At 41.6% G+C, this 27,438-nt stretch overlaps 1 protein-coding gene across 7 annotated transcripts in view; it reads right to left on the reverse strand.

The window, feature by feature from the left end:
- Nucleotides 1-27,438, reverse strand: part of LOC102297413 (rho GTPase-activating protein 21) — a 99,638-nt gene that overhangs the window by 12,580 nt on the left and 59,620 nt on the right. For 3 of the 7 annotated variants that reach the window (XM_005932139.3, XM_014336745.2, XM_005932136.3), the window contains 10 exons: nucleotides 18,337-18,429; nucleotides 17,422-17,500; nucleotides 15,002-15,056; nucleotides 11,976-11,999; nucleotides 8,574-10,542; nucleotides 1,997-2,143; nucleotides 1,804-1,906; nucleotides 1,246-1,282; nucleotides 832-951; nucleotides 234-533 (listed from right to left, as the gene is read on the reverse strand). In XM_005932139.3, coding sequence (XP_005932201.1) covers nucleotides 234-533; nucleotides 832-951; nucleotides 1,246-1,282; nucleotides 1,804-1,906; nucleotides 1,997-2,143; nucleotides 8,574-10,542; nucleotides 11,976-11,999; nucleotides 15,002-15,056; nucleotides 17,422-17,500; nucleotides 18,337-18,429 — 2,927 coding nt within the window. The other 4 variants (XM_014336744.2, XM_005932138.3, XM_042224912.1 and 1 more) reach the window with 4 other exon arrangements.

Consider the following 27,438-nt stretch of genomic DNA (forward strand, 5'->3'; position numbering starts at 1 on the left):
TGACGAACATGATAATATTGGTATCTGTTTTTATGACTTTATCACATCTGAAAACAAAATTTTTCAAATTCTTTCAGTGTTTTTTTTTTTTCTCCCGAGGAGACAAGCAGAGTCACAGCACTTGGACTCAAACAACTTAACTTTAACTTAATTTGCCTGCTTATGAAAGTTTGGGTCTTGTGACTGCTTTTTGTATAATGACTGTCCCAACAGTTTGAACCCAAGACTCGCACCTCGTCATCCAGGTTGCTGTTCTCCTGTATGACTCTGATCCAGGCCAGCATGTCTTCCCGGTCCTCAGCCTGGAACAGGTACTCGCAGTCCGACGTGGTCAGCCTCAGGACGTTCTTCCGCTTCGTGTCGCTGTAGGAGATGTCAATCAGGCAGGACTTGATGCTGATCGGCAGCGGCTCATCCACTGCTTGGCAGTTGGCGTGTGCTTGGCCCTCCTTTTTGTCTTTGTATAGGCAGAGGTAGTTTCCTCTCAACACGGCGTACATCTGTTTCCACGGCCGCATGCCGCCTCCGACACGCTACATAAAACACGTCATGAAGAAGAGAATAGTTTACAAAGCAAAACAGCAGGAATTCAACCAATCTTAAAAGCACTACTATTGCTTTATAATCACGGTGTTGTGGACAATATGAGACAAGAAAATCTAAACTGCTCAAGCAAGTAAAACAAACAGCAGAGGAAATATAGATAAGATATCATCAAGAAGGAGCTGTTATGGTTAATAAACCAAATTTCGAGCAGGTCAATGGATATAAAAGTGTGTGAGGCATGATTTCTGTGGCACTGTGTGGGTTTTAAACAGAGACGGTGCACACCTTGGCCTTTTCTGTATGAAGCTGCTTAAAATGCAGCAATCCCTCCTTGGTGGCGTCACAGAAGACGTCTGATGAGGAATCTCTCCTTGACCCTGAATCATCCGATGACCTGTCCACAGCCTGAAACGGAGACGAAACCAATGCAAACGCATGAAAGCCCGAAAGGTTTTCAAGTGCAAGACGAGGCGAAAGTGCACCAGTGATATACAGTAAATTAAAAACTCCTTTTAAATGAATCATTTACAAAAGCAGCAATGACGCAACTCCCACAGCTCTCCCAGTTTCCACAATATATTCACATTACGGTGAGAGACGTTTATAATGTGGGTGTGAAACAAAGGTTGCATAAATATCTGAGCAGGAAACGCTGATAAAAACAAAGAGCCGACAGTGAGCTCATAAAAAAAAACTTACCTTCATAAGACTTTTCAGACCAGGTATCAAGGACCGCCTAGACAGAAATGGAAAAAAATGTGAGGGCAGCAGAAAGTATGAGATGTGTGTGAGAATAAGCGTTTAAAACTACATCAAATAATAAAACCTGCTTCAGTGGGATTGGTTCAAACAAAATGTGCTCGTTCTCTTTGGTTTTGGAGTAAAACAGAACCAAAACAACCTCTGACTTTACTGCTTAGGAAAGACAACACCCTCTCTTTCTTGAGAGTGTAAAAGCAAAATTGATCAGTCACAGGAGTAAGCTACCCATAAATCCATCCACTGCCAATAAGCTTTCCAGAAATGTGACCTTACAAGTGATCAGTAAATTGTTAAAACTCTGTACACAGCTGATGGACCCGCATCGGAGTTAAACGCAGAGGTATGTTTCGCTTTTTGTGCAGCGCCATGTTTTTACTACTAAACTGTAAATAATCTACTAAAACCTGCCTTTGTTTGTCCTGTTTTTTTTTATTACAAGACTGATAGTGGCTGTTTTCACAAGTTTTTACATGCACTGTTGTGAGAGCATCTTACCCTTTGCCTTCTTCCCGGTAGTTATCGAGGCCTTCATCGTACGACTTGGAGCGCTCAGTTTTAGAACCAGAATCTGACTCAATAATTGTGAGACGGAGAGAATCTATTAAAAGAGGGTCACATAATTATTTGAAACTGTCCCTTTCTGCGCCAAATTCAGCAGCTGACTAACCCTTTGATATGGAAAACACACCTTGGTCATGTGACAGCTGGCGGCGAATGAGAGGGGACGGAGAAGGGGGGCTGGCTGGGATGGTGGTGATGATGGGCGTTCCAGATATCACGGCTGAGGCGGGGATGTGCGCACTCTCCAGGTCGATGCTCGGACTGGACGGTTCATCTGAGGACAGAAAAGAGGAAACTGAGTTCAGCAAGGCAAGAAAATCATAAAACACTCCCCTGAACATGAAGTATAATAGTCAAAATATATCAGCTAAAAGCTTAAACATACTTAAAAAAGGATCACATGAACACTCAGGCTGGTTTTAAAACATTTCTTAAACAAACTGTAGTAAAATTACAACATGTTAACTAGGTTTTTACCCAAATATTCAACTTTTCATATATTTGACTATTTCACTGGGTGGGTCCCTCGGGTTGGTTGCTTGGCTACAGAGTGTCTAACATAAGGACCAGGCTGGCTTTGGAAAACGTAAAATGCGAGCATAAATGTTGGACTTTTAATTGCATTTCTAAGTTTCACAGCTTTTTCTACTAATAAAGATCCCCCCCATTTAAATTCATGCTACACCAAAATAATTAAGTTACAGATTTCTGTAGTTTTACACATTTAATTCTTAAAATGTAAGCTCAAAGAGTGCCGCTGACAGGAGGCTTTTACAGGTAGCACAACACCTGATCCAGAACTGTAATTAGGATTGGCTTTAAACAACGTGAAAAACTGTGTGCATGTAACCAAAGTAAATGTGCAAACGTATCGTAGCAGTCGTAACCAGATTCCTACTAGCGCCCTGTGCATGGGGCTTGTATTGTAGGCAGCCTGGTAGCTCACCTGGTAGAGCAGATGGTCAGAACCTGCATGCAAAACGGTCACTGGCCAGTTTTGCATAGAGTCAAACTTGCAAAGAAGTCATTAGTAATTCTAGTTTTTCACTGAAGTCCATCTCTTATAAATTATGCAAAGATTCAGTGAAAGTTGTATTTAAATTAGAAACTTCATCATAGATTTTCACTAAGTTTATAATAAGATTTTAAAAGATTTTTTAAAATCACTATTATATTAGGGTAAGAAGTAAAGAAGAACATTTGTGAAACTAATATGAATAAAAGTCAATAATTTATACAGCATAAGAAAAAACATCAAAGACAAAAATCATCATGAAGTTAATAAACTACTGTGACTCAATCAGGCTTGTCACAAATGGCAGGCACATCTATGAGTACAGACACAGGCCACTTATTGTTATGAAGCAGCCTGAGCCCGAGGCTCAGAGAAGACAGACATGGTGATGATTCAGGAAGACCTGACAACAAATCAATAATTACATTAAGTCCTCAAAAGTTCACAATTCAGTTTCAAACTGTTCAAGTCAAAAACATGAGGCTCTTCCAGTGTATGACAGAGGTTGCACAACCACAGGAAAGTGAATACCATTAATGGTACACGGCCATAAAGTGTGCAGATAAGCTGACGCTGTCACTTAAAGGGAAGAGAGGTGTGACAAACCAACAATTCCAACCATGGCATAATCATGATCCAAATATGTATTTTCCTAACACGGTTAATCTGCTGGAGATGCTAATCATACCACATCTTTGAAATGTATTCAACTTAACTCAATAGGAGCCATAATACTGCAAATTAGAGCAACATTAACCAAGGTCTACGTCATGTCTGCTGTCTCAACTTGAATAAACATTGCAGCAAACCGCAATAAAAAGCAGCGATAAGACGTACGGAGAGAAGACTACATGATGCAGACAGAGACTCAGTCAGTCAGTCAGCTGATAAGCACTTCAGTCCAGATAAGCTGCTACAACCCCTTTCCTTTAAATACACAGATGCAGTACAGTCAGCTTGCATTATATCATCACAGGCGAGACTGTGTCATAACGAGTGATGTGCAATATCTGCAAAGCGGCAAACCCTAAAAACAAATTAGGAGACCGGTACAGCGAACAAGTAGTTGCAGAAATGAATCTTATCAGCGAATATGGTGATGAATAAAGTAGGGCGAGACCACACCGTGGATATTGTTACTGAAAGCTCTCTTTATAATAGTGCAGAGCACAAGTAAATGGTTCAACCAGAGACTTCAAACTTGTCAGGTCACCGTGGCACGAGGAAAGAATACCTTTTTTAAATTCTTACAAATTCATCTCCAGAAACGTAACTGTCGCTGTTATTTAACTTGAAAAGTGCCCTGACTACAAAAGACAAATAGCTAAAAAGAACAACAGCGAAAAGATCTAAAAGACACAATTTCCTTGCAAACTGTTTACTTTCAGTGGTGCCATTTAACGTGAAACATGTGCTCATTGTAGGGTACAGATTCCTGCTGTGAAACCTCTCTTTCCTCAAACCGCAAAGACATCTCCCATGACACTGCAAACCTCATTTCTGCAAGCAAGCCAGATGCCCATTTGCTTTAATCACTTGTTTATATACCTCTAACTCTGTTTCTGAGAAGATGGTGGCAGCCAGCGAGTTCTAACACGTACAATTACAATTTATTTATTTCACTTTCATACATCAAGACTGATTTGGCTTTAAGCAGGCGAACATGCACCTATCCACATCTAGACAACATGTTTGGTGTTTTTTGTTTCTGGTCAATATAGTAAATACAAATGTATGTTGTTTCTGTGGGTACAATAAAGTTCTCATAAAACATCTCTACAGATATGACTTTCATATGGTTTTATGGTGTTCCGTGTGGAAAATAACAGCATAAACTCATTAACCTTCCAGATCTGTTCCAATATATTTACCAAAATCGTTAGAATATAGGCGCACTGCATAAAAGCAAATGGTGACTCCAATTCAGTCAGAACCACTGTAGTGAAAAAAGCCTGTTACTGTATTTCAGTCTGCAGTAATTCATATTATGCTTCAATCACAACTGAAGTACAAATAAGCCTCTACCGCCTTGTGACTAGGAAAAATCGGTGGTTGCTTGGTAACTGCATCGAATTTTTCTGCTGTCACACACCGATGGCAAGCGATTGGGTCACCACTAATGACTGCAAAGCAATTGGACAGGTTGCCTGATGGGAGGCAACACAGCAATCAATTTACAGCAACATACATTTCTGTTTAATGTAAATTTCTCTGCATGCACACATTTTTGGATTTTCACCAATTTCTCACAGCTAATCACTAATTATCACAAATAGATTGCACGTTAATGCCAACTTGACCCCAAATTGACTGACAGCTGACTGACTCCACCTTATTGCCGTTTAATTGCCATTGTTGATGCACCAAAGTTGCTTGGAAGACAACAGCTGCCTTCCAAGCAACTAGCTCAAAGTCAACAAGATGCCATGTTCATTGCACATGCTGCGGTCTCCAAACATTAGGCAGTATTGCTCTTTTCTGGGGGGTCCCTACCTTCCCATGGTAGGTAGCACTGTTGTTATCAAGTAACAGGACTGCAAACTGAGCTCAACTTTTTGACTTGTCAGCAATAAAGCTAGTATTTTAAATGAGGCTCATTTCTTCCTCTGAATCTTGGAAATATGTTGTAGTTCTGATTTTCAAAATAAATGCTTGGACTTCAAAGTACAGAATTCACAAACACAAAGTGGATCTACCAAGTAAATACACTGGAGTCTGGGACAAGTCTGCTGTTGCTTGGAGTAATTTAAAGTGAGAGGAAATGGGATAAATAAACAAACTACCCTCCAACTTTCATAGCAAGATAGAATGAATTTACACACTGCCATCAGTTTCTGTAGATTTAAACAGAGGGGATCCAACTAACCTAGATCTTGTCCAAAGTTATTACATGTGGATTTTTTATGTTTTGGCACTCATCCATGAGGGACTCTGGGAAAATCAATGCAAGAAGAAAGAGTCCAGCATGCAGGCTCCAGATGCTTCACATCAAGTAAATAACACGTAAACAGTAAATTAATGAGCTTCAAAGTTACTTGTTGGTTGATTTTGTTATCTTTGGGTAAAAACCACGCTAAACCTCTTTCCATCCTCTATTCTCAGCTAAACTAACTCCATGCTGTTGCTTAATATACAGCAGACTGCCATGAGAGTATAAGCAATATCACACTGCCGTCTCATAACATGATAAAAAAAACAACCCCAGATTGTTCTGATTTAAGGCACATTACTGCTATAGCACCAAGATCTCCATCTAATCTTGATCGAAATGCTGTGAACGAGACCATGAGATGTGAGGGCTGCCTCTGTGAAGTGCTGCTGGAAGAGGATGTGATTAATCCCTGCAGGTTCTAGGACACCAGACAGACACAAGAGCTGCTCTCATTGGATGGTAATGAGTCATCAATGAAGACACAACTGAGGATGCAAGGTCGAGTTCAAGCTTGTCAGCCTCTTTTGTTGTACGAGATTTGGAAAGACAGAAGATGCTTCAAACATTACTCAATAATGTCATTCTATAAACACCTCAACGTGTAAATGCAGCTCTCAGCTTCAGTTCATGAGGGGAAAAACAGAAAAAAAAGAATCATCAGAAACATGAGCAGACGTGACATATCGCATGTTTTTCTAGTAGTGTATGTTACATTCTGTTCCCTGCAAAAGAAATACATGAAATAAAATAAACTTTTGGCAGGCAGATAATGTACAGCAGTTGTTCCACTTATTGTTTGGAAGCTTACAATGAAATGTAATTGAAGCAGATTGCTGCAGGAATGCTCTCATTTCTCCGCTATGTCATAGTCCATTAGGACGATACGCTTAGGTTTCTTTCTCTGTGCAACACTGGTGGAAATATGAGATGTTTCAGGGAGTGTGTGTGCGTTTATTGACTTGGAAAGCAGCTCGGTGAGTGCGTACGTGTGCATAGTGTGCACCCTGTGTACTTTTTCTGTGCTGCCCTTTCGGATGCCGAAGGATTGTCTGAATATGTCATGCTTACTGGCAGTACCGTGTCACGTTGTCCCAAGTTCAAAATGCTGAACACAAACATTGCTTAACAGCAGCAAAACTTTTTAAAAATTTTAATTTCTACACTGAACAGTGTCCTTTAAAAGGCAGTTTACCACCAAAACACAGGTTAACTGGATTCATTCTTATTCACACTGAGCAAACCTTGCAGGGAATTCCCCCACCTGATTATGCAATAGTATATCCATGATGACATTTAGACACAATGTATTTCATTGTAGCAGCAAAAGTGGGGCAACAACGGACAAGCTTAAAGTTGATTTTTAATGCATTTTTCTGATGAAATGCTACTGAAACAGGAAGTTCAGACTAATTTTTTATTATAATTATTTGGCTTCCATGGTTTTTGGTTATGGTGATTTTTATTTCCTTTAAACAGGAAGATACTGAAGGCGTGTCTACATTTTTGTCCTCAGGCAACCAACAGTGGAGAATATCACTCTCACCACCTTAAACTGTGGATTTTGAGATGGGAGTGTCATGTGGAAGGAAAATATGTTTCTCACTTTTCATTTGATATCACTTTAAACTTGGGTTTCTAACGGCTAAATATGGAAATTACATGTGAATTAATTATGAATTAATTACTCTTTTTTTAACATTTAATAAATTACAAACATAACCAACACATGCATGAGAAGGTATCACTGGGTATTATAGATTTTTAAAAAGATTTTATAAAAACCCAAGGAACCCCTGAAATATAGCTATGAGCAAACCAGAGTGTGAACTCAACAGCCCATCACTGCATGATCATTTCACCTACAGAGAATTAAATATGTCATATGTCTTCATCTACTGATCTATAAGAGTGTGTTAAACTACTGATTGTATTTTTACTGTGAAGTTCTGCCTGTCCTGCAAGATTAATGCCCATTGTGATGCATGGCTAACAGTAGCATTCAACTTTTCGATACAAAGCCTTTTATCTAGACTCAGTATTTACACATATATTATTTCAACACTGAAGCATGTCAGTATTTATTTTATGTAAAACCTCTTTTTATTTAAAAATGAACTTGATCATTTATGACAATTAATTTTAGTCACTTAAGTCAAAAGAAGACAGTTCTTCGCATCCCCAGTTATTTATATTTGGTGGCATGGCTCTAGTCTTTCACCTTTCCATCTTTCCTTGATGCATTCATATGTTGAAAACCTAAGACGGGAGAGTAGCAGCAAGGTCCTCGTATAAAAAGGAGCAGGCATCAATGACCACAGACATTATTTAAGTTAGACACAGCATAAATTGAAGAGGTGGGCAGCAAAGTGGCTTGCAGATGCACAGCAGCGGTAAAGCAGCTTATATAGCTCACTCTATGTAAAATCAGCCAAATCATTAGCTGATGTGAACTCACACTAAGATCATTTGATCTGTCTATACTAATACTATGCTAAACTCTATGCGTAGTGCCAACAGGTGCCAACAACCACCCTCAAATTAACTGCAGTCTGAATTTTCTGCTTCCAAGTTCTGGATGAGGAAATACAGTTTTACCTAATAAGTAGACATGAAAGCAAGATTGTGCCTGATGATTTGATGGCAGCTTTCTGATAGTTGAAGCTTAAAATGAATTCCAGCAGTACTTTAACAAAACAGACTGTTCTTGTGTCAGATTTGTTGCTATAGAAAGAACATATAAAGATAAGGAGGTCTTACCTATGAAGGGGATTGAATCCAGAGAGTCATCCAAGTTGTTGGATCCAGACTTTTGCCGTGTGTCTCCCAGCCTTCTCAGATGCATCTCCCTGTAGCTGTCACTAGACGTCCAGCACATCGCTGCATCTGCAGAGCCTGCCTTCACTAAGTGTGGTGACTTATGAGTCACTCCTCTCTGGTTGTCGTTAACAGCTATTACATAGGACGGAGGGCGAACATGAGCAGTTCCAGAGTTTTTGTCCCTTCTGAGGACCACAACGGTAGCATCAGGTCCTTCAACACCCTCTGCAAGACTGCCGTTAGTCCATACAAGAGAATTAGTGGAACTAGAGGTTTCTTTGACCTTTGGCTTTTGGGTGACAGCTCCATTACTGGTAGAAGCACTGCCAGCACTTTGTAGTTGTCTCTGCGTGGGCAGTTTAGACGAAGGACCAGAGCAAGAGGAGGATCTGGCTGCTAGCCCCGCCTCTGACCTGCTCTCTATTTTCAGACTGTCAGCCCTGGACCTGAGCTGCAGGTGCAGAGGGGAGGAGTAGCCCATATGGTTGCCCATGATGTTAGCTCTTTGGTCTTTTAGAGGGTCCATGGGTTTAGTGGAAGGTAAGGCAGGTGAGGCGTCTGAAATGGCATTTTTGACAGGCAGACGTGACGGCCTCATTATGATGCCATCTGTCCTCGATGGTAGTGCAGAATCTGTTGTACCTTTAGTAAACACAGGAGCTGCTAGAGGCGAGTTGGAAAATCCCTGTCCTTCTTCCTCTTGTCCAGTGAGACTCCTGTTTAGATGAGGTAAAGCCCTCAACTCAGATCCCTGCCTGCTAGCCCTGGCTTCCTCTCCCTGACCCAGCTGAAGCCTGTCCTCCACTCCCAACCTGACTCCAGAGAGACGCCCACCTAGCTCTCCGGGATGCTGACCCAGGTAATCACAAGACCGAGCACGAGGTTTGGTGACTCCTGTTGGGGTTGAGAAAGGCAGAGCATCCTGTGAAGCGCTACGAGGCCAGTTCCTAGTTGTTATCGTCCTCTCTGCCCCGCCTCCTAGCCTCTCCTGGGAGGCGCTGCGTAAAGGAGCTGTCACTGCAGCACCTTGACTACCTGTATCCACCCCACGGTCACTGGATGCACTCCTGCGTCTAACCTGGGATTCCAGTGCCCCTCTCTGACTGGCAACGGGAGGAGATGTTGTTCGTTGCTGGGTGTAGACAGAACTAGAACTGGAAGCTGCACGCAAGGTGTCCAAGCGTTCCTGGATGGTGCGGCAGCCATAACTGTGCAGTCTTTTGGCATCAATATAGTCCTTATAGGTGGTGTAGTTTTTCCAGTCAATGTTCTGGTGAGGGGAGGTGGAGGGAGCTGTGGGAGAGGGTGAGTAGTGGTTGGCGCTGGGTGAGATGGCAGTGGAGAACGTGTCCTGCGAGGCCCGTCCAGGTGGAGATAAGGTGTCAGAATAGATTCCAGGTCTAGAAGTTGAGGAAGGGGGGTAGACTGGCATTTCTGTGGTACGTGAGGAGGGGTACTGTAACTGAGCGCTCCCAGGGACTGAGGGAATAAGGGGTCTTGGTCGGGTCGAGCCAGAATCTGTTGTAGGACCATACCGGTTTTCCTCAGTCCTGTGGCTGGGTCCAGCCCGAGCCACCCGAGACCCCCTCTCGATCTGATCAGGGGGCACTGTCCTCACATTGTCATTACAGACACACACCACTGTCTGAGACTTTGACGTCTGCTGGGGAGGAGAAGGAGGAACAGGGATTTCCACCCGATAGCTCTTCTCTGTGGCGCCCCCTCGCCTCCCTGGTCCTTGAACTGGCCCTCTGGGAGTCTCAGTGACAGTGACAGGCTCTGATGACTGAGCCATGCCTGCAGCCTTGACTTCTATCCGTGGGTAACATATGGGAGGGGGCTCAGGGATATTCTGGGCATTTCCGCTGTATGCCTCATTTCCTTTGAGGTATGCATCCTGGGAATACGCCTGCAAGAGATTATAAGAAATTATATCACTTTGGTTGCAGAGAGGTTTAAGAGCTAAACCAATCCCATCACATCCAAAGAGATCAACCTAACCAGAGAACAGATATTTTAAACTCTCTTAAAGGACAAGCATGGAGTGGGAAGTGCTGTAGAGTTGACACAACAACACTTGACACAAATATAACTGGTGCAGACGCATTTCCAAAAATATCCAAGAATACAAAGAGTGGGATATCTATTTTTGCCCTGTCATCTCATTTCTCAAGCAGTATTGCTAAAGATGCATTTACAACCACATCTCATATTACACCTCCACTGCCATTTCAGCCACAATAGCATGTTCCTATAGAAATACTACATCTGCAGTACAAAAACATTGTAGCTCAAGTTACAAAACTGGAGAAGGGCTCGTAATCCACAAGTGTCATTTATTGACAGGAGTCTTTGTATGAGCTGACAAGATTATCAGAAAGTCAAACACTGCTGCATACCCACAGCAAACTGGACGTGACAGATGGGACAACTGGATTGATCCCGTCTATACCACTAAATGAATAGCACGCCATTTCTTCAAATCAAACACAGCTCTGCTCAAAGTTTCTCAATTCTTTTTCTAGGAGACGGCAAACAAATGTTGCAGCCTAAACTCCTCTGTAAAAACAGAAACACAAGTGGGAAAAGGAGGCTGCCAGAGAGGGCAATAAGTAGAGAAAGAAAGCTGGAAAATCCAGAATAAACCCTCAGAGTCTGAGTGAGGATTAATCTGGCAGGGGCTTACCCACCTTTGGTACCGAAGAGTGTGCCCTGAGGCATGAGGAGAGGGTGAACGGGGGTCTCCTCTGTCTGCCGTTGGCAGCTAACGTTACTTCTGTCAGCATGGCTTCACAATTCTACAGTCACTGAAGCCACCGAGGTACTTTCCGTGATAAAAAGTTAAAGAAAAACACTTTGTTTTGCCACAGATGGCGTCAGGAAAAAACTCCTGGCTGCATACTGAACAGACTGTATTTCCACATCCTTTCAGCACAGACGTTCTTGAGAAAATGAAAGGGAGAGAGTTGTGGCGTTGGACTTTAATCGATTGCACTCTACCTGAGGTGTCAGATTACAGCTGCATTAACAGTAACAGCACTACCTCAGCTGCCGGGTGCCTCCCTCTGAAACTACGTTCAATCCAAGAGAAGTCAATTTCCTCACCGTGGAAAGCACAGAGGGAAATTTAGAAGGTCTGTTGACAGACGATTTCAGGGCATTTGTTTATCCTTTAAACACATCTTTCCCTTCTTTCCCTTAACCTACTTATCAGGGTAAGAGAAAAACACCCTGCTCTACCTGTCCTACCACTGCAAACACAATCTCAAGACAAGGGGAGATCTTTCATAAGAGGTGAAGGAAAGTGGAAGATGAGAAGATTAGTATGATTTCCCTTCTTACCAGAGCAGTGATATCCCTGGAAAACTGCAGTCCACAGGTTAGATAAATGGAAGCAGAGAGAGAAAAAAGGAAATAAAGAGAGTAAACAGGTAAGAATAAAGAGATAAAGAGGTACCAACGATAGACTTCGGCAAAAGCTAAAATTACATCTCGCTGTAGGAAGGCTGAACAGAGGCATCACGGTCAGTCAAAGTGGAAAAATAAGAATTGAAAAGAGCGCAGCTGCCCATTTGGTGTTCGTCTTAGACCTGAATACCTTCCTGAGTCTCGTTGTTTGTCCCCATTATTTCGTCCCCTCACCTTCCTCCGCCTCCACCACACAGCACAGTCGCTGTCAGAACACACTGGCAAATATATTCTGCTGGCTTTTTCTCCTTCTACATACTCTGCATTTCTTCCCTTTGCTCTGTCACTCTCACCTGCTCACTGTGGTAACGCCCCTCCCTTGCCCTTCCTCGCCGGCTCCTGGAGCATTTCGTCGCCCTTGTGTGTTACACTCGCTCCACACTTGCCTCTTTCCTCGTCTTCCCTCTGATCTGTCAGATGCTGCACTGTCAGATTTTTTTTTTTTTTTTTTTTGCTCTTTTGGGTGAGCACCCTTACTTGCCTGATCTGCACCAGCTTCCGCCTTGTAAACAGAGCACTGAGGGGAGTCAGCTGACTGCAGCTGCACTCCCTCCGGTTAGGACTCAGTATCTCCCAAAACATATTTACTGGTACTTGTGTTGCCGCTTCAAGCTCCTTTTATCTTATGGAAACAATATTAGATCGAGTCTTCTCAATCTTGTCAATATGAGCTCCACATGAATACCAGAAATTTCATATATTTCCTTTTTATGGGATAGAATCTAATGCACAAGATCAAATATTAAATATGGAATGAGAACTATGAGCTTGTTTATTCACATTTCACTTTTATGTGGGTGCTCATTCTAGATTTTAAATAGGTCAGATTGTTGCGAACTGTACATTAAAATGGTGAAATTAACTCTGATTGTTGTTTTCCTCCATGAGGAGAAACAGCTAATTGCTTCCTTTGAATCCCTTGTGAGCTCTGATTCATTCCAAAAGGCCAAAAGCAACTTTCTGTGGCTTTTTGGTGAGCTGAGGCCAAACTAACAAGCTATGTGAGGAATTTAGCAACACAGTGGGATCTGACTCAGCTCTCTGCTTCAACGGTGATTTTCCCAAGCAGAGGTGAGAAACGTGTGGCGACTGGTTTGACACGGCTTTGCGCTGTTATCGTCTGAGGTGCTCTGGACCCTGACTGATGCCGTATGCTGGTTGTTTGCGTCACTGAGCTCCTCAGGCTGATCGGTATAAACTCGCGGAGCTGCGGCACGAAACCCGGCTAGGCGGCGTTCCTATTTGCTGGTTTTACTCCTGGGTTTTTGAAAACTAGCCCATCCACATGGGACAATCAATACAAGCTTTAAGTATAAGAACAACCCTTAAGAAACATTGCATAGAGTGGGTGGTTAAACATTGACTCAACACTGGAATGATTACTAGAGTTCCTCCACAGTGGATTAATCATGTGACTATAAACTGCAGCCTGTAAATCCCTGCAACTGTTGAGTCTTGACTAGCTAGCCATAATCAGATGTTAACGACACATTTTTCTCATCATAAGATGTTTTCTCCTGATGCTCAAATTGATGTAAATATTTGTTTTATTTAAAAATGTAAATAAAATAATAAATTATGGTGTAATTGTCATTAATACTGTACTGTGGCTGAGGTCATCATACTTGGTAACCCTAACACAAGCCTAACCCTTTCATTTGGAGAAAGGTAAAACAGACTCTTTTAGATAAAAATGTGAATAGTTTTTGACGTGTGCCAGTCAGAATGATTATTTTAGTTGTTTATTGATTGCAAAGACTAGCAGAATATTTTAATGAAAACAAAACTTGTGTATTCTGTTTGCCTGGGTTATGCATGATTTGCATCTATGCTGAATCCATGTAGAGGCCACGAAGTAACCTATGCAAGTGGCCAGTGCTGTTGCCAGCATTGTGCCACCAACACACTAGTTGGTTCTGGAGTTTCTCTATTTGAATGGATCCATTGTATTCCAGTCAAGGTGAAAAATTAAGATAAAACGATGATGGTACAGAACAAGCCAATCACAGTCTTTACAGGCTGCTCTGATGCGACGCAGTTACTTTCTAAGAGTCACGGCGTCGGGTTTCAGAAGGGTTTGTGGTCACAGCGTACCTCCGGCATAGATTTAACTCAGAAGCTTAGATCCCACTTTAGAGTCACAGACCTCAGAGGGTTAGGCAAAACAGCATAATTTGCAGCCAGTAACACAAGTTGTCTGCTTCGGAGTCTGGACACCAAACTGACAATTTAAAGCAACTGTTTGGCTACATGGCAAGCATCTGTGGAGCTGCTACAAGAAAAATCTGACAACTAAAGTTTTCTCTGACTCCAGCTGCACAGTGGAGAGCCACAGAAAATGAATCTAAAAGCAAACTTCAAGAATGATCTTGTCTGTAGCCAGCATTTTGAAAGGGATGATGAATGTGACTATTGTTGGATAAAAAAAATTCCTTACTGAGTCATATTTGTTCATTGAGCCGGGAAACCAGGTGCAACCAAGGTAATGCTTTTGTATATTGCTACACAGGTTAGCTGACTATACGTTACTGTATATACCCGACTGTTTGACACAATCACAAGCAAAACAGTGAGAGCGAACAAAGTAAAATACTGTAAAGTATCTCATTGAGTCTGGTTTGTTTGACACATCCAGAGCATTTTTCTTCAGCAGAACAAAGGTGATTATTTAATGTAATTTCAAAAGATTAACAGGTTAAGTTTTAGTATGCCTGCACACGTACTGCACGATGGATGGAATGAAGAGACAGACATTTTAATGTCAACATAAGTGAAAATTAATTATAGCCATTCATAACCTAATCCTAGAGTCTTAAAAGCTGCTCTCCAGTTTTACAACTGGGGATTATCTCTTTAGATGTTTGTGCACTTGTGGTATTTACAGATAAACAAATGCTTACCAGCTGCAAAATGTCCTCATCCTTTGGCATCACACAGAGTTCCAGCAAGGCATCACTGACGGATGATAAACATAAGAGAGAGAGAAAGACAGAGAGAGAAACAGTTATAACATAGACCTCAAATTAAGGACGTGTGAACATTTCTCGTAAGAAATGGCCAGGTGACATATTAAAGGAAAAAAAAATTGACTCTTAACCACTGCAGTGACAGGTTTGGGTGTCTCTGTTATGCCATTGGGGGCATTTCAATGGCAAACTTTGGATTGTAATGTGATTGGTATCTTCTAGGATGACAACCTGGGCCAGGCCACACCAGCAGGACATACAGTAAAGGGCTGAATGACTAAAGTTTCAAAGCAAATGTTAAATGAGATCTCAACCCAACTGAACATCTCTGGGAGATGTTGGACTCATCAGATTAAGGTCTCGCCATGTCTGCATGTGCTGATGCGTGGATGACTCAGGTCTGCTGTAGCTGTGCACTGTCACCAGAAGGAAGAGTCAAAAATATGAGGGCTACTCTTATTTGTGTTGTTATTTCTGAAGCAGGGATGTTAAACTCATTTCACTTTATGAGCCAAATACACCCCACTTTGATCTTAAGTTTATGTTAATTCAAATAAAATGTCTGGATTGGAGTCATTTCTGGGCCATGGGCCTTATGTTTCACATTCCCGTTCTTCTTTTTTCTGGTTCACCTCCCGAGCTTGTTTGTACAACATTGTCCTTTTTTGTTTTTTCAAAGCACCACACTGAAAGTCCCTTTGACTAACAGAAAGTGTGCGTAAACGTCAAAGCATCTGCCAGGAAGCACTCATGGGCTTAGCTGGAAAGTGTCTCAAAGTGTGTGAGGCTGTTAAGCTGGGCACTGGGATTGGTCTATTAAGAATGACGTGAAACCGAATGTTAAAAACAACATGTGCTGCTATTTAGATTGTTTTTTTCCACATTTCTTCCTCTCCCTGGTGAAGCCTGCTATCATTCTCTTTCCTGTTCCATTTCAAACATTCACCATTCTTGGGAGGAATGCATGCAAGTGTTTCTCCAAAGCATCTGCATATTACAGTCTTTCTCTCTCTAAGTGCAACCAAAAAGTCATGCAAGCAAACACAAATGCAGGGCCTCAAATTCTGCATGAGGCAGCACTCTCCAAAATCATAACGGTGATGCCACAGAGTAACAGAAACTGGCATTTTCCCAACTGTAGTTTGTTTACTTTGGTCTGAATCAGCTGATAAATTTGTAAAACTCTAGATTTTTCCCATTTTGTGGTTTCTTTTAATAACACTAACAATAAAAACTACGTGAGAATGTTGAGTCCGCTTATTGGCCACATGTGTCGGAGACGGGAGAAACAAAAATCAATCAATATGGAAGCGTACCTTGTTGCTTGTCTAAGCGAGCTCTTTAAATTTATGGCCAGTTGCCAAGGTTATCATACTGAGCATACTCGGGGCGATTACCTGGAGGACTACTTAACCCTGCGCTGACGGATGCTCCACGCCAGTCTGTTAATCACCTCTCTGTGGTAACTAGACTCCCGCGAAAGCGTTGTGCTAATGTTTTATTGGAACTGCGTTAAACCTGCCTTCTTGTGTTTAAGATTTCGATCCGGCGTCCAGTGTCTGCCACCTGCCTGTCCTCCTGCTCGATTGGATCACCCGGTGCTTCATCTGGCCTTGTCACTAACTCCACGAATTCCCTTCTCACGGACCTTCCCACTTCCCTCCCGAGCCCCACGGTCCCTCTCCGATTGTAAGCCCGCTACTCTAACCTTGTCTTGTTGTGCTCCCCAGCTTCCCGGTTCACTAGTAATCTTCTCCCCTTTCTGTTGCAGCCTCCCACGGTCCCGATTCCGGCTTCCCCGTGTCATTTGTTTCCCCGTGTTTTTTAGTTCCTTATTTGCTCCTCTGGTTTTCCCGGGCCGCCTTTTGTTATTTACAGTAAAGTGTCCTTTCCTGCTAACACTTGAGTCTGCTTCTGGATCCTTTTGTGCACACGCACCTCGGTGCATGACGACAGGAAACATTTCACTTAGACTAGGTGGGCCAGACTGGGGTCAGATCACGTTTTCATCATAAATGGAGATCATGAAAAAGACTGTTTTTTGGTCCACAACACAGTGCCCCAATCAAAGTGCACCAAAGAGGATAAAAGAGTCAGACTTTGATTTATGCTAGTATTCTTTTGTCACGTCTCTGTACATCTTTTCACAGCTAAATGTAACACGTGGATGTGAAAGCATGTGGGCTTTCTCTGAGAAGGAAACTCTCTGCTAAAAAGGAACATGTTTCCCCAGATCTCTAACTCCTTTCCCATCAATAAGCCACAAACGTTTATGAAAGGATTAGATCTTGTGAGTCATTCAGGCTTTTTGTTTTCCCTCAAAATGAATCATTAACTGAAACGTGCAATCTTACCTGTTCTGGATCAAGGCTATGACTTGAGAGTATGTCTTCCCAATGATGCTCTCTCCATTCACCTTCACTATCCGATCCCCTGGGCAGAAAAGAAAAAGAATAGATGAAAGAGCAGCACGTGTTTGTGCTCTGAAAAATGATCTGAAATCACAGTCAACGTGATTATTGACCAAAGAAACCACGATGGAGTGACTCCTTCCAGCACAAACACACATTTGTGTTCAGATCAAAGGAGAATCGTAATACCAGCGCATGTTTATGTATGTAAAAACCCCATGTTAGGACCTATCTCCAAGTTTTCTGAAGATGGCCATCATACAGGAAGAGAGGGGAGGTGAGTTTAGGAGTGAAACTAAATAATTGTGGGAAAATACCACTTGCTTGTCCCAGGAGGAGAGCGAACAGATAAAGGCAGGCAGCTTTAGACGGCTTGTCTGGACTGCTTTACATTTCCTGTAAAACAACGTGCTAACCTGGCAGTAATTCTGCCAGTAAGCCATCACCTAAATTCCAGGGAAACTGTAAAGAGCAGGAGCTGATCCATGCTTTCACCAAAAAGGGGATATTTTTGTGTTCGCTGATTAAAATTAGAACTGATTCCTGTTTTGATAAGACAAGAAAAAAAGTGGGAGATGTACAAAGACAAATTTAAGGAGAGGTCAGAATAACAGCGTGCATATTACACTTTGCTCAACCCCCCACGAAGGAGCCATCTGTTATTTTGTAACCTCATATCTGTTTTGCCTGGCAGTTTACAAGGAAGTGAGTTACCTACAGTACAGACGTGAAGAAATCTTGGCATAGAAAAGCACTTTGAGGTCAGATATGAGACAGGCAGAGTTAATCAGATCTGCCGGTTATTACACTGTGTGTGTGTGTTAATGTGACTGTGTGTGTGTGTGTGTTTGTGTGTACCTGTACAGAGTCCAGCTCCGTGGGCGGGACCTCCCTCCTTCACTTGCTTGACGAAAATCGTGTCCATTGGCTCCAGACGATTCCTCTGTCTCCCTGGCAACCAGAGAGTGTGAGAGAGAGTGAGCACACATGCAGAATGGCGATTGGTCACACAATTAGGAAAAGCAGCAGCAGTGGAGTCATAACTAGGCCAAATTGCATTGGGAGAATTTAACAGCTTCAATATTCTGCTGATGATGCTGATTATTGCATATTTCCCCTTTGAAGCCCTGAAATGATGTAAATGCACACAGTTTGTAGCAAAAACACGAAGTCCAAGGAAAGTATAGAAAAAGGAGAGTCTATAAATTTTAGACTGTTGATAGATGATGACTTGCAGAGTTTTTTTTCCTGTCTCAAACAGTTATTTTTTGAAGGTGATTGTGTACATGAGTATGACTGCTACACATACACTTTATGGATAAATATACTGGGCCACCTGTACTGGGAGCTGCTAAGCTTGGGAAACTGATACTACAAAGGTTCTGGCGAACCGTTTTTGTGCTGATGTCAATGCCAGAGGAGGTTTGGAGCGCTACAGTTCAATTCATTTAGCAGCTTTTACACACTTTTAACACTCTGCGATTCCCGCTCTGCAACTTTATGCGGTCTGCCACTTCATGGCTGAGTTGCTGTGGTTCCTAAACACTTCCCCTTTGCAATAATACCACTTACAGTTGATGAATGAAAAGCTAGCGCAGAATACATTTCAAGAACTGACTTGTTGCAATGGTGGCATCCTGTTACAGCACCACGCTCAAATTCAATGAGCTCTTTGGAGAAACCCATTCTTTCATGAATGTTTGTAAAGGCAGACTACATGACTGGGTGCTCGCTGCTATGGGACTGAAAATTCAAAAGTTTAAGATGTATACCCCAATATGTTCATATTGAGTATAGTTAGGGCAAAGGATAGTCTGTGCATTCTCCTGTTATTTGTGAGAATACCTATTTAGTTAAGATAACTTTACTCAGGAAAAACAGCTTACAAAAATAGAAAAAGAATCCAATGAATAAAGTTGGAAGGTTCAGTAGTGATAAAAATCACTTCCATCAGAACTAAATATTTGGAAAAAATGTTCAGCCATTTTCATTTTTCCTCTTGTCCAAAGGAAACACCTGGGTTTTCAGTCAGTTTAAAGCAGCAGAGATTTATTTTGCTCTTTCTTTACTTTAAAAGTCGAAATGCAACAAAATAAGTGCTGTTAATATATAATCAAGTTGCCTGCTGTCACCAGATGTTGTATTTTTGGGGTTTTTTCCACTATCTTACTAAACGCTGACATGCTGCAGCTAACAGTTAGTCAGCTGTTTGGTGAATGAGAAAAACCTTTCATTGTCATATGCACTGTCACAGAGGGTTTCGATTGTCCTTAAAGTCCAAGGTCAGATCTTTTGTTGTTTTTCTTATCAGTAATTCAAAAAACAAAAGGAAATGCATTGAATTAAATTAAAACAATGAAAAACATATTACAAGCTAGGATTAAATAGCTAAAATGTTTGATATCTGCTCAGAAAATAGCCAAACAGGTTAATTTTATTACATTAGCTAACACTGAATGACGCCTTATTTTCAGTTCTGATCAGTGTTGCATTTTCAAACTTAACACACCAACTTCTTTAGCAGAGCTACACAGAAAAATATATTATTTCACATCTCAAAATGTCATCATCATAACATCCAAACACTGTGCATCAGTTCACATCCTTTCACTGGCTAAGGACAGCGAGGGGAGGTCACAGGATGCTGACATGGCTGCACGCGAACAAGCCACAAAGGAGGTCACTTTCATATGGCAGAGGGAAAGCTACCACAGCATGCCATGTGACGTACAGTGAGGCAGGCTAGTGGAGAAAACGTAGCTGATTAAGGATCAATACTATCATATTTCAAACATATTCAGACAGCATCTATCTAAAGGTATAGCCAGCAGTTATCCTTGTGTGTAATGAAGATAATAACTGTCTTTAACTGAGCCCATTAAGCCACAATCTCAGTTAACATCGGCTGCCTTTGAGAGCCCACGGGTTTTGAGGAAGTGCAACATCAGAGCATCCCCACTGTTCTTCCCTCAGGGAATGCTGACGACCGTGCCCTGCTTTGAGTTCACACATGCATTTACTAGCCAGAGGTTACTCTGACAGTCGGTGTGTTTTAGAGCTCTGAACAGCTGGACCGGAGCAGATGTTGCTAAAGAAAAACTTCAAAGATGAGGAAACATTCACTGAGTTTACACATGTTGGTCTGGGATCCAACTTGTAACACTGTGTCCCTTTTTTCCTAAAATCATGACTACATCCAGACTGCATGCATTTAATGTCGAATTCCTGCTGGGAGGAACCACAGAAATGTTTCCAGAAGAGCCCGTTGTAATGCAAGTGTGTCACCTTAGTCGTCCTCTTTCCCTGCAAGCCAGCATGTTCAATGTTTATACCACTGCCTCCCTCCTGTGGCTGAATGTGTTACTGCAGGAAATTAACATTCATTATACTGGAGGTTTATAATATTTACTAAAAGGAACAGCATCTGCTGATAAATGTTGTCCCTTGTATGTTCTGGTTTATTTAATCCTCACAATGACAATACCATTATCTCAACCATGTTAATTCAGGAAGCTATAATGTCACAGATTTCATATGCAAGCTTTAGGTATACAAAAGTCAGTTTATTACTCTGATGTCAACATTAAATGCACTTCAGAGTTTGACTGAGAGCAGCTGCAGGGTTGTTTCTGATCCAGCAGAAGGCAGCAGAGGCTGTAAAATGACTCATCACCCAGGTATAGCGTAAAACTGTTAAGAGCAGCTTTTCACTCTTCATGCTGATATGATGTCATTGAATTACCCGGTGACTAAACAGTTACCAAAACCTTGGCATGCTGACATTGTGGCTCTTCAGCACTCCAAAACAAGCGATGAAAGCTGCACTGATGCATTAGGGCGTGATGTTACAGGCACATTTAAGGACGTGACTGACCCATGCCGTAGCTACAGATGTCAACAAATACTCTCCCCTCCCTCCCCCCTCTCAGTGTGTGTACTAAGCAGGTTCCCCCTCTGCTATTAGCCAACCTCAGCAGGCTCCAGCTCTGCAGCAGAAATTGGATTGTGGAAGTTTCCATGCGCTGCAGCTGGATGAACGGGATTAAATATGGAAAGCTTTGGATAGATTTAATGCTCCCAACTGTCTTAAAGCAGAAACTATTATGTGGATTAATGAAATACATCAGTCCGCCTCAAAATGATTTCAGCTCATCTGAAACACAGATGGACAGCTGAATAACCGCAGTGATTTTTGGCGGGAAAATCTTTCACAAATGACACTTATGAACCAGCTTGCGTCACCCTTTTACGTCACAGTAAAAAGCCATATGACTAAAGCAAACTGTGGCAAAGAAAGCATGTGCAACCTGTAAGGTGCCAGCATAGGTACATACACTATAATGTCAAAGGTACTGAGCCACCTACACTCTACCACCTACCCATGATCTGCTCTACTATGGACACCCATGCCAAGAAGCTCCTGGCGTTCAGTTTTGTGCTGCCGGTAATGTCAGAGGAGTTACTGAGTCAGCAGAGCATTGGCAGTTTTTACACACTAGGCCTTTGCACTTGGTGACCTCGCTCTTTAACTTTGGCCTGGCACTTCATAGCTGAGTTGCTTTGGTTTCTTAATACTTCCAGATTGCAATAATACCACTAGCAGCTGATTGTGAAATATCTAAGAGGGAAAAACACTCACTAACATACTTGATGCAACATTACCCACTGGTTCACAAAGGTTTGTAAATGCAGACTGCTTTCATTTTATGCACCAAATGGACTGAAAACATTTAATAAGTGTGGCCCAGTACATATAGAGTATATAAACCACAGACTGTATATAAAAGATGGGATTAGAAGCCATATCATCACCTATTAACTTATAGAATATGGTTTCTATAATCCTAGATATAATCCTAGATAGGTGGTTGGATTAAACTATAATTGAGTGAGATATCAAATCAGTCTGAATCCTAAAGCAGCCACGCTTTAAGATACTGTATAACTGAAATGGCTGACATGCTAAAAAGAAAAATACTACTTATAGACAAAAGACCTATAACAGGCAATAAACATGTTTATTTTATCTTTAAAAATGAGAATTTTACAGTTGACTCCGTGGTGGAGCCAGCCTCAAGCAGCCATTAGAAGAAATGCCTTTAAAAATGACTTCAGGTGTTCTGTTTATCCATGTAAAGGCAAGGGAAAACATCGAATGGGATGAGCTCTTTTGCTTGAAAAAAGATCCTTAAATGACTAATCCATTACTAACATATTATTATTTTGACTTGTTTAGAGAACCAATTCTTTCAGATGTACTTTTGGTTCCACAAATGTAAAACTGAAACGCAATGTTGACACATCTTAATCCATTCAAACCCGAGACAGCTTCTTATCAAGGCCTTTTGGCACTGTTCAAATAGTCTCCACATACCAAATACCATGCATTTTTGTTCATTTCCTCCATAACTGAAACAAAGTCAGAGGGAAGAGGAAAGCAGACATACGTGCATAGACATGCGTTCAGTCTGTTTTTTCTGTTGTTTTCAGTTTGAATCAGTTTTATCAGGTAATTCACTTGACTTTTTGAACCTAGATTTAAATGCTTAATGGATGCTGCAAATTAGCTCCAGCTAGATGCTTTGTATTCATTACGTCTGTCTTACGGCTTGCACATATGCAGCAGTATTTATCTGTATTTCTTCCTTTGTATTTATGGTCCAATCTAGAATTTTACAGTCAAAGGCTTCAGCACTACTTCCTGACTTCAACAAGCTTGTGTCTGGCTCAGGTCCCTGGCTGCACAGCTGGGCCTGGTTGCGTGGGCCAGCTCCCCGCCCCCCCGTTGTTTTGGGTTAGATAATGTTATTCTACAGAGGGCTGGGCCCGCTGCCCACTCCCTGGATTAACCCTGGCGTAATGCCTCTCTGTCCATCTCGCTGTTCTCTACCACTTGTGTCACTCGTGCATTTGTAAGCATTTCAAATACTAATAAGAAGGTCTGTGCTGGAGTTTAGATGGTTATCTATGACAGGTCCGCTCCATTGGGGAAATATCAAAATGGGAGGTGCCTGACCCTGACACAAGGCAGTCCCCCCATAGTGCAGGAAGGTCAAAGCACAAGTACACTGCACATAAATCCATAAACTCTAACTTCCTCGAAAAGCAGAGCTTGTTTTAAGGCCAAACATGTGCTCAAAGAAACTGAATTGCTTCAAGGCAGAAGATCATGAAAATAAATACTGTAATTCTGCCCTTCCTTCTTCAGTTTCCATAAAGAAACAACATACACAGTTCACACAAGCCAGTCCAAAGACAACTCTACTGTGAAAGCCTAAACTCTGCTGAAACACCTGTGTACCCGGGCCCCGACCTCTCTGAAATACTGAACAAACCCACATCCTTACAAACTGCATCAACAATGATGCGGCGACTTGTAGCTGCCGACATCAGACGGGCCAGTCTTATTTCACTAAACACTGGATTTTGTTAACAGCCACACAGCTTTCTGACAGTAACATAAACACACGCTGGAGCAGGGCATGTCAATACGTCTTGAAACCGCTGTCATCACCATTCGAGTTAACTCAGGAGTGAGTCAGCTGTGTTTGTGGCACCTCTACACAGGCCAGAGTGTTGCTGTATTTTTGAGGCCAGTGGTGAAAACTGTTAAGGTTTCGAATGTTGACTGAAGTTGTGGCTTGTCAGGAACAAACAAGCTGTGATTGGTCAGCTTCTAATTCCAAGTCTCAAGATCAATTTCTACTTCTGCCTTTAATCCATGTAGAGCAAATGCAAGTGTCTGATGCTGTTGCAAGTATTTATACTTGTATCCATACGCCTGAACTTTTATGCAATTTTGCCAAGACACTACTTGGCGAAGGGAGTTTCTCTCTTCAAGTCGATCCAAGCGATTCAACACGAAACTCTCTTGTTTTGCTGTTATTGCTGACAAAGGAGATCTTCAAAGTGAACTGGCTGACACACCAACGATACACTACATGGACAAAAAGTGTCGGCCACACCTCTTAACCTTTATATTCGGGTGTTTTTAGTCCCATTGATACAGGCCTACAAAGTCAAGCACATAGCCTTGCAGCCTGCTTCCACAAACATGTGTGAAACGGGTTGTTCCAAAGAGCTTAGTCAAATTAGAACTGCAACAGGATGTTACTGTTACAACAAGTCAGTTTTTGATGTTTCTTCCTGTAGATACTGTAGGTGACATTGCTGACAAAGTGGAAGTGTTTATAAGCCGCAACAATTCAAGCACGAAGTTAAAAGTTACAAAGCAGGCTCACCGAGCGCCGAGGCAACAAGTGCGCAAAAGTCGACAATATTATGCTGACTGAATAACTGAAGAGCTCCAAACGTCCTTAAGCATTAACATCAGCACAACAACTGTGGGCAGGGAGCTTCGTGGATTGGGTTTCCAAGCCTGAGCAGCTCCTGTAGATGTAATGTGCAGATGGCCCAGTACTTTTCCTCATGTAGTCTGTTAAGGTGGCGCTGAGTTTCACGAGGAATGATCTCAGCACAGTCAAAGAGAAAACAAACTAATACTAATTATAATAATGATTACACATTGCTTTAGCTTGGTTGCCTGGCCAAATGCTGATGATATGAGACAACAATGAATTGATTAGATTGATTATTTAGGATCTCTTAAATTAATATAAGACAAACACACAATATAAAGACTGATTTGCTTTTGTAAACCTAAAAGGGAAAGTTTTCACAGAAATATTAATCAAAACCTAAAATGTAGACATCTCAAAAGGGACCTACTGTATTTACTATATAAAAGTAATAACATTCTCTACTGTTTATTTCACTGGAAATCTAATTTGTAATAAAGAAACTGCACCTCTTCAACATATGAATAATGAAGACTGATCACATGCTATTGGTTGAGCAAGAAAAACAGCATTTATGCGCCCTGAAGTACCATGTTTTCATCAAACAGATTCTAAAATACCTCAAATACAAATTCCTGGTAAATTTGGCCACCACATACAATGCTACTATTATTCACAATCCAAGTAATGATATCATCAACACAATATGTAGTAAGAAATGTAACCTAATATGTATGTGTAACACCCAGCAGGGCTGGATTCCTGCAGTTCCGGGATCATTAGAATATAAGTTACTTCCAGGACTCCAGCATTCCTAACCTGGGACACACGCCGAGGTAGAAACACATGCCTAACAGTACTGTGTGCATATGTCCACTCATCACATCAGATTTACACACAAACGTGTCTGGTGTTTTTTCTCACCAGGGCAGGAAGGTGGTGGAGTACTTTCCATCACTTTTTTTCTAAGAATCACACATACCACAATCCACTGAGGGGAAAGCGGATATGTATTGACATTACACTGACATGCACAGCAAAAAGAAAAAAATCAGTATTTTGTTTTCTTTCTGTAAAACAAGCCAAACTATCCACCAGGGGAGTTCAAGTTCAAGTGAGGGAACAAGTGACAAACATCTGGAGGCACATGGGGTAATTTTAGTCTAAAATGTTGTCTCAGGTCTCTTGGAAAATGAGCTAAACCTGTCCCCTTAACACTGATTTTCCACTTGCAACTCAACAACAGTAACCAGGCCTGTCGAGCTTCTAATTACTTCACACATGTTGAAGCTGCATTCATGGGTCTGTACTGTGAATTATTGCTTTCGTTGCCTTTTCGTAACCAAAATACCAAATCAAATATCGAAGGAGTGGCAAAGCCCAAGAAACGTGCTATTCGCGTTGGCTGTTAATTGTTCTTTTTACATGAACGTGCAATTTTGTAGGTGGATTACGGTGTAATCTATGCTTGAGTCATTCAGTTTAATAATACTTTTTGTCCATTTAGGTGTAGTTAATTTTATCTTACCATCACAGCTTTATAATAACTGAAGCGGTTTTGAAATTCATCCACTTAGAATGAATTTCAAAACAGCTTCAGTTTTGAAATTCCTGCTCAGTGTCGTGCTCCTTTCAAACACATGCCAAGCAAACTGATCACACCGTGCACATTTTGTACAAAGGGCAGGTGTTACTCATGGAGCACCGTGACATCAAAACTACTGATTTACTTGTCATGTGGGTTGAAATGTGACATTTTTATATACTTTATTACCTCTTGAGGTGAGTTTGGCTGTAGTTACCAGTGTGAAATAGTTAGTAGTTTGTAAAATTCAGCTTTTAAAGTATCTTATTTAATTCTGTTTGTGAGGCAACCAATGTACTGATGTTTTTAAGGGGGTTTGTTTTGTTTTTGTATTTCCCTTTTCTGTGGATTTTTTTTTTCATTTGACTCAGAGCCATCTGGTCAGATGATTTTGCCTGGGTTGTTTAATGTTTGCATCACTTTTTACGCACAACGATGTAAGTAATGGGGGATTTATATTTTTGCATTAAATCTAATCTTTCCTACATCACAACTAAAGCCATAACCTAATGTGAATGTAGCAGAATCTCATGTCACTTCAGCCTACAACAACTGTGATTGGCCAGTCTAGTTGCACTGGTGCATTTCCGGCTAGCTCTCCTTCTGCTGCCACTTTTCAAGCAGACTGAAAGAGAGAAGATCAAGCTGATGAGCCAAACCTCATTGGCAACTTAAGTTGCAATGGCAAAGTTGCAGAGGAATGCTCGACATACCGCGCACAAAGCTAAGGACCTCCAACAAGCAAGGACCTTAGCCACGTGCGTACGCAATGTAGCAGGCTCTACATAGCTTCACCCAGAAGTCCTAAATAGGCTTAAGCAGCCATCAAGTGCATATTTAAGAGTTGTTTTTACAAAATACTGACTTTAGAACCAGTCAAACAAGAACATTTATAACTTCCCTCACTCACTATATCTGCAACCGACAATTGTTGTTTCAGGAAAAGTGATGTTTGCCAGGTAGAAGTGATTAGCCTGTAGACCAATTGCTCTGTGTGTTCTCTGTTGCAACAGAAAGCTAGACAGTCACAGCAAAGATCTATTTACAGTAGTATGTTGAATCGTTGCAGAGCTGACA

The sequence above is a fragment of the Haplochromis burtoni genome, unplaced genomic scaffold (genome assembly GCF_018398535.1).
Source record: "Haplochromis burtoni strain Fernald_Lab_line unplaced genomic scaffold, NCSU_Asbu1 Contig_155, whole genome shotgun sequence".
Taxonomy (NCBI): Eukaryota; Metazoa; Chordata; class Actinopteri; order Cichliformes; family Cichlidae; genus Haplochromis; species Haplochromis burtoni.